The sequence below is a fragment of the Heterodontus francisci genome, chromosome 2 (genome assembly GCF_036365525.1).
Source record: "Heterodontus francisci isolate sHetFra1 chromosome 2, sHetFra1.hap1, whole genome shotgun sequence".
Taxonomy (NCBI): Eukaryota; Metazoa; Chordata; class Chondrichthyes; order Heterodontiformes; family Heterodontidae; genus Heterodontus; species Heterodontus francisci.
In genome coordinates, this window is record NC_090372.1 from 223,804,382 (window position 1) to 223,817,582 (window position 13,201).

The following is a 13,201-nucleotide window of genomic DNA, read 5'->3' on the forward strand; positions in this document are numbered from 1 at the left end:
CAAGTCGGCAGGCAGTGACAAGCGGACTGCTGCAAAGATCAGTGCTGGGGCCTCAGCAATTCACAATCTATATTAATGACTTAAATGAAGAGCCTGAGTAATGTATCTAAGTTTGCTGACAATACAAAGTTGAAGGCGTGGAAGCTGATGGTGAAGAAAGAGGAACAAGATGGAAGGAGAGTAGGTCACTCCCAGAGATGCAGAGAATTCCTGCAGCAACAAAGAACTAGAGGAGATCATTGAGGTAGGTTAGGCTGAGGCTCTGATTGGATCTGAAGGCAAGGATGAGGATCTGGGACTTTAATGGAAACTTTAACCTATCTTTCTACATTTAGATGAGCTCTGATTCTGATTTGCTGTATATTTCCAGCATCCACAGTTTGTTTTTTTTCTCCTCCCACTGACATGTTCTCACTGGGACTCTGCACTACACAGGCTCTAGGGGCTGCACAGTACCTTTCAAGTTGTGGGCAGGTGCTACAGTGCCCAGCTCAGAATCAAATTTCCCGCTGCTCTTTTTGTTGGACTTCTTCGAAGTGGAGGTGGTTGGATTCCTGCCTGGAACACGTACACTTGAAGCTGAGGGAAAATAAAGGGAGAAAAGCAGGTGAGCAAGATGAAGTAAATATGCTAACAGGAGGCAGCACCATACTCTTTCATTGCTACTTTTCATTGTGCCCTGAAACTGCTGACTTGGGATGGTGTTCAGTTTTGACAGGTGCTCCCTGCTTGCAGCACGTCACCCTGATTCCCATTTTTCACATATAAACCTAGATTTTGTGTTGCCACAATATTTGACTATGGAAAGTGTCGAGACCTAGCTGGGTCCTATCTCCCTAAAGCAGCCACACGTGAGCATGTCCCAAGGTGTGTCAGGTTAGGGGGGAGGGGTACTCAGTAGATGGCAAATATGACCTGATGCTTAATACCTCACAGACCTCTTATCAGTCCACGGACACCGAGGCCAATTGTAGGTGACCTTCCCGCTGTCCTAACTGACAGCATCTCAGTCAACACAGTGGCGCATTGGTTAGCACCACAGCCTCACAGCTCCAGCAACCCGGGTTCAGTTCTGGGTACTGCCTGTGCGGAGTTTGCAAGTTCTCCCTGTGACCGCGTGGGTTTCTGCCGGATGCTCCGGTTTTCTCCCACAGCCAAAGACTTGCAGGTTGATAGGTAAATTGGCCATTGTAAATTGCCCCTAGTGTAGGTAGGAGAATGGTGGGGATGTGGTAGGGAATATGGGGTTAATATAGGATTAGTATAAAGGGCGGTAGTTGGTCAGCACAGAGTTGGTGGGCCGAAGGGCCTGTTTCAGTGCTGTATCAATAAATAAAACATGCCCCATAATAGAAGCTGGCATCTTCCTTGGCTGTGCATTTTTAGGGGAGCTGCACACACTTAAGAAGGAGCCCTATACCCTCATTTTTAGGAACAAGAGGCCATTTAGCCCCATTCTGCCATTTAATGTGATCATGGTTGATCTGCAATCAATCTCCATACACCTTCCTTTCTCCATATCCCTTAATACTGTTGGATAACAACAATCTCTTAATTTCAGATTTAAAATTTTAAATTGATCTGGCATCATTTGCTGTTTGTGGAAGAGAGTTCCAAACTTCTACCGTGCTTTGTGTATTGAAGTCTTTTTTTCTAATTTCATTCCTGAAAATTCCTGGCTCCAAATTTTAGATTCTGCCCCTAGTCCAACACTCCAATTAGCAGAAATAGTTTTTATCTATCTGTTCTCCCTAATATCTTGAAAACATCAATCAAATCACTTAATCTTCTAATTTTCAGTGAATACAACCATAGTTTTTGTAATTTATTGTTGTATTTTAACCCTTGGAGTCCAGTATCATTCTGGAAAATATACACTGCACTCCCTCCAAGGCCAATATATCCTTCTTGAGGTGTGGTGCCCAGGACTGCTCACAGTAATTCCAGGTGTCGTCTAACCAGGACTTTGTATAGCTGAAGCATAGCTTCTACCCCTTGGAATTCTAAGTCCTCTACATATAAAGGGCAGAATTCCACTAGCCTTTTTGATTTTTTTTTTTGTGCCTGTTCATGACAATTTAATTATTTAATTACCTGGACCTGTCTTTGGACCTCCACTGTTTCCAGCTTTTCAATGTTTAGAACATACTCTATTCAATCCATTCTAGGTTCAAAGTGGATGACTTCACATTTACCTACAATGAAATCCACTTGCCACAGCTCTGTCCATTCACTTAATCCATCGATAGCTCTTTGTAATTTTATGCTTCCATCTACACTGCTTTACAATGCTGCCTATCTTTGTGTCATTGGCAAATTTGGATATGTGGCTTTCTATTCCATCATCTCATACAGTGACTAGTTGAGACCCCAACACAGATCCTTGCGAGACACTACTAGTCACCCTGGCAATTAGAGTACCTGCCCCTTATCCCTACTCTGTCTCCTCAATCAATTTCCTAGCCAGTTCAATAATTTGCCTTCAATTCCATAAGCTTCAACATTAGCTGACAGTCTCTAAATGAGGGACTTGATCAAGTGACTTTTGGAAGTGCATACAAATAAGATCCATAGACATTCCCCTGTCTACTGCTTCAGTCACCACATCAAAAAATGCAATCAGGTTCATCAGGCATGACCTACCCTTTACAAATCCTCTCTTTGATCAGCTGAAAAACTTTTTCAATGTTGTTGGCCCCAACATGGATCAGAACAACTTGATCCTCCCCTTGCCTCTCCAATATCCTGACAAGCAGGTTCAAGATGTCCCTCATCCTGGAACCAGGCAGGTAACATATCATGTAGGACTCTTGATCTTGCTTACAAAGGATGTTAGCTGTCCCCCTAATTATTGAATCACCAAATTACCATCCTCCCACCTTTGGACAGCTCCTGCTCCGAGGTGCCATTGGCTACGTTCAGGCTGTCCTTCTGACAGTTTTTATCCTTATGCTCACAGTAGCAAATACATTACCAACACTTCCCTTCCCTTCCTCAACTTCTTTGTTTCCATCTCTGGGGATGGGCTGTCTACTAATATAAGCCCACCAACTCCCTAGCTACCTTGCCGACATTTCCTCACACCCTGCCTCCTGTAAGGACTTCATTCCATTCTCCCAGTTTTTCCATCTCCGGCACATCTGTTCTGATGATGCTACCATCCACAACAGCACTTCTGATATGTCTTCCTTTTCCCGCAACCGAGGAATCCCCCCCTCGCTGTGGTTGACAGGGTCCTCCATCGTGTCTGACCCATTTCCCGCACATCTGCCCTCACCCCTTCCCCTCCCTTCCAGAATCGCGACAGCATTCCCCTTGTCCTCACTTTCCACCCCAACAGCTTCCACAATCAAGGGATTATCCTCTGCCATTTCTGGCACCTCCAGAGTGATGCCACTACCAAACATATCTTTCCCCTTCCCTCCCCTGTCAGCATTCTGAAGGGACTGTTCCCTCCACGACATCCTGGTCCACTCCTCTATGACAGCTACTCCGTTTCCCACAGCACTTTGCCAGGCAATCGCAGAAGGTGTAACCCCTGCCCATTTACCTCCTCTCTCCTCACTATCCAGTGCCCCAAACACTCCTTCAGGTGAAGCAGCAAGTTACTTGTACTTCTTTCAATTTAGTATACATTATTCATTGCTGACAAGGCAGTATCCTCTACATTGGGGAGGTCAAAAGTAGATTGGGTGACCATTTTGCAGAATACCTCCACTCAGTCCGCAAGCATAACCCTGAGCTTCCGGTTCCTTGCCATTTTAATTCCTCACCCTGCTGTCATGCCCACATTTCTGTCCTTGGCCTGCTACAGAGTTCCAATGAAGGTTAACATATGTTTGAGGAACAGAACCTCATCTTCTGATCAGGCACTCTACAGCGTTCTGGACTCAACATTGAGTTCAATAATTTCAGGGGGGTAGATGGTATTCTGGAATTTAAACACAAATAGATCAGTCATGACCTTATTGAATGGTGGAGCAGGCTCAAGGGGCCGAACGGCCTACCTCTGCTCTTAATTTATATGTTTGTTTGCTTGTATTTTCGCAAAGCATGACTGCCATTTAAAATTTTTTTTAAAATTTTCTTTAACTATCTTAAATTTGTTTTTCATGTTTTTGCTTTTGGACAGAGCTGTTCATTATTCTGTCATTAACACTCTCTCTGGACTCCTGCTTTGTCTTTTACTACAAGTATTAGCACTCCCTTTGCCTTTTGTTCAGTGACAGATGTCATTTAGGCCGGAATTTTACATTGGAGGGGCACCCTGCCCACCAGCTGAAAAGTCAGTGGCAAGCCCCCCTCCGACGGGCCTAAGGAGCCACAGCAGGAGTTTTTGCTCCCCAGGCCCTGAAGGCAGGAAGTCCTGCCTAATGGAGCTGCCAGCCAATCAGCTGGCCAGCAGCTCTTAGTCCCAGTAATGCCACTGGGAGCAATTGCCACTGCTGGGACTGCACCCAGCCAACAGCAGTAAGACGGACGATGGCCTCAAAGAAGGTAAGTTTTTGGGGTCTCGCCTTGGACAATTGGCCGGGCCCCAGTGAGGCAAGGGGGGTCAGTTGAGGAGGGTGGAAGTATTGTGCAGTGGGGGCGATCCCAATCGGGATCAGCTTTTACCTGGCTGCCTTCTGGGACCCTTTGCTGCCCAGCTGCCACTGGTAAAATACCAACAGCAGTGGGAGGAGGCCCTTGAGTGACAGTTAATTGGCCACGTAAGGGCCTCGATTGGTTTAGGGCGGGCAGGCCGTTTCTCGCTGCTGTCGCCCCGTGTAAAATTGCAGCGGGGACAGGAAGACATCAGGAATGCCGCTCTCTGCTCTCTCGATTCCACAGCCCCATGCCCACCATCAGCCCGCTCATGTGGGGGGGCCATAAGATTCCGCCCTTAATCTCTCCTGCCCTCCACTCTATCACACACCTTCCCTTTTGTTCTTCCCCACTCCCCACTTTCACTTGCTCAAGGCCTGTTACATTTCTAACTTTTGCCAGTTCTGATGAAAAGTCACAGACCTGAAACGTCAACTCTGTTTCTGCATACATGCTGCCAGACCGGTTGAGTATTTCCAGCACTTTCTGTTCTTGTTATAGCAAATGTATTGTAGCTGATGAATAAGCTTAGTTTCTGTGGATCATTGCTCCCTATCTTACCTGGGTTTCCCTTACTCTGTAAACTATCAGTCACACCAACCTCATTCTGAACCTGCATCGCTCTACGAGTAGTGACTGAAATCTGAAGCAAGCTGTGCAGATGCTGCTGCTCCCTTATGTGTCAAAGTGTCTCCAACTTTCACTCCAGCAAAATGACTCTGAGCTGGAGAAATTCAAGACAGAGACATCTGCAGCTGATTTGTTCATTCTTAACAGTCTTGCTTTCCACAACCTCCCACATACTGCAGTCCAGACACACAACCTGATCTGCCACATCTTAGTCCAGATTATTTGTACCAATTTTTTAGTTTTTTGTAAGATTTTTTTTTCTAAGCACTAACTTGCACTAAGCATGAAAACACTGGACAAAAAATGTAAATACTTACTGCCTCTAATATGAACCACTACAAATATTGAAGGCAAATACCAGGACATCCTTCCGCCTCTGCACCTAATACCCACTTGCACCTAATTCACAACTCTATGCTGACCACTCTGCATCAGCAAGTACTTTTATACATTTTTTGAGCCATGCCCAAGTTGCAAGTAGCCATTCAGCTTTAAGTTGGCACAGTGGTTAGCACCGCAGCCTCACAGCTCCAGCGACCCGGGTTCAATTCCGGGTACTGCCTGTGTGGAGTTTGAAAGTTCTCCCTGTGTCTGCGTGGGTTTTCTCTGGGTGCTCCGGTTTCTTCCCACAAGCCAAAAGACTTGCAGGTTGGTAGATAAATTGGCCATTATAAATTGCCCCTAGTATAGGTAGGTGGTAGGGAAATATAGGGACAGGTGGGGATGTGGTAGGAATATGGGATTAGTGTTAATGGTCGGCACAGACTCGGTGGGCCGAAGGGCCTGTTTCAGTGCTGTATCTCTAACAACTAAAAAAAAAACTACTTAGCACTTATTCAGGAGACAACTTACAGCTGATTGACAGTTAACTGCCACTGACGGGCAGTTTCTGTTAAGTGCTGTCCAACATCCAGTTTGTTTTACAGTTTTTAAAGTAAATTACTTTCCCTTGTTTTCCCAATTGTCTTTTCCCTGTCCCATATTCAGGCATTGACATTACGCCTTTAATGTAGTAAAATATTCCGAGGTGCTTCACAGGAACAGTAATCTAACAGATACTGACACCAAGCCTCAAAAGGAGATATTTTGACAGATAACCAAAACCTTGGTCAAAGAGGTAGTTTTAAGGAGTCTTTAACGGAGCAGAAAAAGGTAGCAAGGTGGAGAGGTTTAGGGAGGGAAAACCAGAGTTTAGGGCCTAGGCGGGTGGAGTCATGGTCACCAGTGGTGGAGAGATTAAAATTGGGGATGCACAAGAGGCCAGAATTGGAGGAGTACAAAAATCTCAGAGGGTTATCTCCTATCAATGCACAGAGGTCAGTTAGTTTTGTGAACTGAACACATTACCACAAAGCCAGCAGAAGAACCACAGCAAACATACCTTAAAAAAAAGAACATAAGAAATAGGAGCAGGAGTAAGCCATTTAGCCTCTCAAGTCTGCCCCAACATTCAATAAGATCATGGCTGATCTGTCCCAGGCCTCAACTCCTCTTTCGGACCTGCTCCGCCTAACCCTCGACTCCGAGATTTCAAAAATCTATCTACCTCCTCCTTAAATACATTGAGTGATCTAGCCTCCACAAGTCTGAGGTAGAGAATTCCAGAGATTCACCACCCTCTGAGAAGAAATTCCTTCGCATCTCAGTTTTAAATGTGTGACCCCTTATTCTGTAACTGTGTCCCCTAGTTCGAGATTCCCCCACCAGTGGAAACATATTCTCAACATCTACCCTGTCGAGCCCCCTTAGAATTTTATATGTTTCAATAAGATCACCTCTCATTCTTCTAAACTCCAATGAATAAAAGCCTAACCTGTTTAGCTGGTCTTGATAAGACAACCCCTTCATCCCAGGAATCAGCCTAGTGAGCCTTTTCTGAACTGCCTCCAATGCTAGTATATCTTTCCTTAAATGCGGGGACCAAAATTGTACGCAGTACTCCAGGTGTGGCCTCACCAACACCCTGTACAGTTGTAACAAGACTTCCCTATTTTTAAACTCTAACCCCCTAGCAATAAAGGCCAAAATTCCATTTGCCTTCCTAATTACTTGCTGCACCTGCATGTTAACATTTTGTGTTTCATGTACAAGAACGCCCAGATCCCTCTGTACTGCAGTATTTTGTAGTCTTTCTCCATCCAAATAATAATCTGCCTTTTTATTCTTCCTAACAAAGTGGATGATCTCGCACTTTCCCACATTGAACTCCATCTGCCAAGTTTTTGCCCACTCACTTAACCTATCTATATCCCTTTGCAGATCCTTTGTATCCTCATCACAACATGCCTTCCCACCTATTGTATCATCAGCAAATTTGTACACACTACACTCTGTCCCTTCCTCCAAGTCATTAATATAGATAGTAAATAGCTGAGGCCCTAGGATTGATCCTTGTGGCACCCCACTAATTACGCTTTCCAATCTGAAAAAGACCCATTCATCGCGACTCTCTGCCTTCTGTGTGTTAGCCAATCTTCAGTCCATGCCAACACATTACCCCCAATACCCTGAGCTCTTATTTTGTGCAATAACCTTTTATACGGCACTTTATCAAATGCCTTCTGAAAATTCAAATACACTATATCTACCGGTTCCTCTTTATCCACTCTGCTTGTTATATCCTCAAAGAACTCGAACAAATTTGTCAAACATCATTTCCCTTTCATAAAACTGTGTTGACTCTGTTTGAATGCATTATATTTTCTAAATGTCCTGCTATTTCTTCCTTAATAATGGACCCCAGTATTTTCCCAATGACAGATGTTACATAGAAATATAGAAAATAGGAGGAGTAGGCCATTCGGCCCTGTGAGCCTGCTCCGCCATTCATTATGATCATGGCTGATCATTCAACTCCGTAATCTGTTCCCGCTTTCCCCCCCCATATTCTTTGATCCCTTTAAACCCAAGAGCTCTTTCTAACTCCTTCTTGAAAACATACAATGTTTTAGCCTCAACTGCTTTCTGTGGTAGTGAATTCCACAGGCTCACCATTCTCTGCGTGAAGAAATTTCTCCTCATCTCAGTCCTGAAAGGTTTACCCCGTATCCTTAGACAATGACCTCTGGTTCTGGACTCCCCCACCATCGGGAACATCCTTCCTACATCTACCCTGTCAAATCTTGTTAGAATTTTATAGGATTCCATGAGATTCCCCCTCACTCTTCTGAACTCCAGCGAATATAATCCTAACCGATTCAATCTCTCCTCATATGTCAGTCCCGCCATCCCAGGAATCAGTCTGGTAAACCTTCGTTGCACTCCCTCTATAGCAAGAACATCCTTCCTCAGATAAGGAGACCGAAAATGCACACAATATTCCAAGTGTGGCCTCACCAAGGCCCTGTATAATTGCAGCAAGACATCCCTGCTCCTGTACGTGAATCCTCTCGCTATGAAGGCCAACATACCATTTGCCTTTTTTACCGCCTGCTGCACCTGCATGCTTACCTTCAGTGACTGGTGTACGAGAACACCCAGGTCTCGTTGCATATTCCCCTCTCTCAGTTTATAGTCGTTCAAATAATCTGCCTTCCTGTTTTTGCTCCCAAAGAAGGTAACCTCACATTCATCCACATTATACTCAACTTGTCCAAATCACCCTGAAGTCTCTCTGCATCCTCCTCACAACTCACCCTCCCACCCAGTTTTGTGTCATCTGCAAATTTGGAGATATTACATTTAGTTCCTTCATGTAAATCATTAATATATATTGTGAATAGCTGGGGTCCTAGCACCGATCCCTGTGGTACCCCACTAGTCACTGCCTGCCATTCGGAAAAAGACCCATTTATCCCTACTCTTTTGTTCCTGTCTGCCAACCAATTTTCTATCCATTGCAATACACTACCCCCAATCCCATGCACTTTAATTTTACATGCTAATCTCTTATGTGGGACTTTGTTGAAAGCCTTCTGAAAGTGCAAATAAATCGCATCCACTGGCTTCCCCTCATCAACTCTACTAGTTACATCCTCGAAGAATTCTAGTAGATTTGTCGAGCATGATTTCCCTTTCGTAAATCCATGCTCTGTCCAATTCTACCACTGTTCAGTGCTCTACTATAAAATCTTTGATTATTGACTCTAGAATTTTCTCCACAGCCGACGTCAGGCTGACTGGTCTATAATTCCCTGTTTTCTCTCTACCTTCCTTTTTAAATAGAAACATAGAAAATACGAGCAGGAGTAGGCCATTCGGTCCTTCGAGCCTGCATCGCCATTCAATACGATCACGGCTGATTGTCCAAACTCAGTACCCTGTTCCCACTTTCTCCCTGTATCCGTTGATTCCTCTAGCCCTAAGAACTATATCAGCTAACTGGTCTATAGTTTCCTGCTTTTTGCCTCCCTCCTTTCTTGAATAAGGGTTAGCGGTTTTCCAATCTGCTGGTACCCTACCGGAATCCAGTGCGGTTTGGTATATTATGACCAATGTCTCCACTATCTCGTGCAGCCACTTCTTTTAAAACCCTTGGATGCAGGCCATCAGGTCCTGGCGACTTGTCTGCCTTTAGTCCCATCAGTTTGTCCAGCACCTTTTCCCTTGTGATAGAGATTGTTACAAGTTCCTGCCTCCCATTTACACCTTGCTCATCTATTATTGTTGGGATGTTTAGTGTCCTCCACCGTGAAGACCGATGCAAAATATTGGTTTAAATTATCTGCCATTTCCCTGTTCCCTGTTATTAATTCCCCAGTCTCATCCTCTAAGGGTCCCACACTTACTTTAGCTACTCTCTTCCTTTTTATATACTTGTAGAAGCTCTTACTGTTTGTTTTTTATTTCTTGCCAATTTACTCTCAATCAATTTTCTCCCTCTTTATTAGATTTTTAGTCATCTGCTGGTTTTTAAAAAATTCCCAATCCTCTGGCCTACCACTAGCTTTTGCCAATTTGTACGCCTTTGTTTTTGATTTGATACTCTCCTTTTACTTCCTTTATTATCCACGGGTGGTTCATCATTCTCTTCGAGTCCTTCCTTCTGACTGGAATAAATGTTTGAGTGATATGAAATATCTGCTTAAAAGTCTGCCACTGCTCATCCACTGACTTTCCCTGTAGTCTATTTTCCCAGCCCGCTTTAGACAACTCTTTCTTCATACCTCTGTAATCGCCCTTGTTTAAGTTGAAGACACTAGTTTGAGACCCGAATTGCTCACCCTTAAACTGAATTTGAAATTCTACCACGTTATGATCCCCCTAGAGGATCCTTAACTATGAGATCTCTTATTAATCCTGCATCATTACACATTACCAAATCTAAAATAGCCTGTTCCCTGGTAGGTTCTGCAACGTATTGTTCTAAGAAATAATCCCTGATGCACTCTACAAATTCATCTTCCATGCTACCCTTGCCAACTTGATTTGTCCAGTCTATATGCAAATTAAAATCACCCATGATAATTGCAGCACCCTTCCTACACGCCTCCATTATTTCCTGATTAATATTTTGTCCTACAGAGAGGCAACTCCTCGGGGACCTATAGACCACTCCCACCCGTGATTTCTTTCCCTTGCTATTCCTTATTTCCACCCAAACTGATTCTACATCACAATCTATTACACCTATATGATTACTCACAACTGCACTGATCCCTTGGTTTAATAACAAAGCTACCCCACCTCCTTTTCCTTTCTGCCTAATCTTCCGGAATGTTGTATAGGCTTGAACATTGAGTTTCCAGTCCCGGTCATCCTGTAACCACGTCTCAGTGATAGTTATCAAATCATATTCATTTGTTTCTATTTGTGCCGTCAGCTCATCTATCTTGTTACAAGTGCTACGTGCATTCAGATAATGAGCGTTAGGTTTTGACCTTTTACCATTTTTACCTACTCTGGTTCTAATTTCTGCTATACTCTTGTGCTTTTATTTTCTGTCCCTTCCTGTCACACTCTGATTAATGTATGCCTCTTCACTACCCTGCACCTCTGCTCTCTCATTACTTATCGACTTTTTAAACTTCCTTTCAATTGAACCCTCCACCCCACTATTTAGTTTAAAGCCTTATCTACAACCCTAGTTATATAATTCGCCAGGACACTGGTCCCAGCATGGTTCAAGTGAAGCCCATCCCAATGGAACCACTCTCTCTTTCCCCAGTACTGGTGCTAGTGTCCCATGAATTGTAACCCATTTCTCCCACACCCATCTTTGAGCCACACATTTACCTCTCTAATCTTATTTACCCAATGCCAATTTGCACATGGCTCAGGCAGTAATCCGGAGATTATTACTTTGTGGTTCTGCTTTTTAATTTAGCCTCGAGCTGCTTCTAGTCACTCGGCAGAACCACTTTCCTAGTCCTGCCTATGTTGTTGGTACCTACGTGGACCATGACAACTGGATCCTTTCCCTCCCACTCCAAGTTCCTCTCCAGCCCAGAAGATATATCCTTAACCTTGGCACCAGGTAGGCAACACAGCCTTCGGTACTCCCTGTCTTTGCTGCAGAGAACAGTATCTATTCCCCTAACTAAAAGAAAATGGAACGGTGGATCACGAGTTACTCAATCATTCATACTCACAGGACATATCCTTCCAATGTAACCAAATCAGAGGTGGAGTCATATTGTTACAAGTGCTTCTATATTTTTTTTTGAGGATTCATGTATTTTTGAGCTGGACATTGGTTTATTTTGGGAAAACTGAAAAGACTCCATGGATGGGTTTTTACCAGGGTCACGGAGAGGTTTGGCTTTGAAAACAAACAGATACTGGAAGGCATTCCTTGAAGTTCTGCTCTTCTCTCCAATGGGATTTTAATTTTGTCTCTTTTTACCTTGTTCACCTTCATTGCTTTCTAATTTTTCCTGGTTTTTGATCAAATGTCTACTTCCACAGATGCTGCCAGAGTTGCTGAGTATTTCCAGCATTTTTTGTTTTTATTTCAGATTTACAGCATCTGCAGTATTTTGCTTTTATTTAAGTTACTGGAAGGCACCTGTTTTCAAATAATTATCCAGCAGGGGTTGTTTTTACCTGTGGAAGATGTTCATAGAGAAGTCACAAGTCAAGATTTATAGAGGTCAGGAGGCTCGTCTCGTGTGACATTGTTTATGGTTTCACTTTGGATAGTGAGTTGGGATATGGACAATGGTTTGAAAAGACTGTTAGGGAAAACTTGCCAAGAAGAACAAAGCACCCCAACTCAGTCTGTTCCAGCAGTTTGGAAAAAGCCTGCCAGTTTTCCATCTCTCGAAGAGCTGAAAAGCAAGTGTAAGAAGCAGACTGAAACTGTGGCTACATTCCTCCTATAAGGCCTGTCTCTGAAACCTCTGTTGTTGCATTTCCTGGAAAGCCTACCCAAACTGATCTTCAACGTCACCTGAAAAGAACTGTTCGAGGATGATCCCAGTGACCGCCGTCTATATGCATTTGGGACACCAAACCAAAACAAAGGACGTCTTTCCATATCTTCTCTTTCTACTTCAAGAATTAGCAAGTATTTAACCCAAGTGTTTTTGTCTTTTTTTTTGTAATAGAGCTCTAAAATGCAAATCCCTTTGTTTTTCCAGTTAACCGGGGTGGGGGTATGTGTGAGAGAGCGGCTAAGGTAAAGAGAGAACCTTAATATTTCAATCTGTGTGTCTATGCTTTACCTCATTACTGGTTAAGTCTTGTTTTATAACAAACAGATAATTTTGTTTATGAAAGAAACCTGGTTAGTGTGTTTTCTTCCAGGTGGGAAAATTTAAATAAATGTTGTGACCTGTGGAGAAGTGGAACTACAATAAACCGTGCACTCCTCCCACCTCGGTCATAACAATATAAATGCCAACAGCATGACTGTATACACTTCGGAATCCGCAAAATCTAACAGATACTGCAAAACATGATCATAACAATGGAGGACAACCAAAGAACAGCTTGTGAAACTGAAGAAGCAACTTTAACAGTAACTGTTACGATCTCACAGGACAACATTCTTGCTTGTACTTTGTCTTTATTGAACTCCCTGCTGATGGATGCCTGCAGTGAG

General features: G+C 43.6%; 1 protein-coding gene across 1 annotated transcript in view; it reads right to left on the reverse strand.

Moving 5' to 3' along the window:
- Positions 1 to 13,201, reverse strand: part of LOC137381269 (IQ motif and ankyrin repeat domain-containing protein 1-like) — a 312,943-nt gene that overhangs the window by 256,462 nt on the left and 43,280 nt on the right. The window contains exon 4 of the mRNA XM_068053609.1: positions 457 to 579. Coding sequence (XP_067909710.1) covers positions 457 to 579 — 123 coding nt within the window. The remainder of the gene's footprint in view (positions 1 to 456; positions 580 to 13,201) is intronic.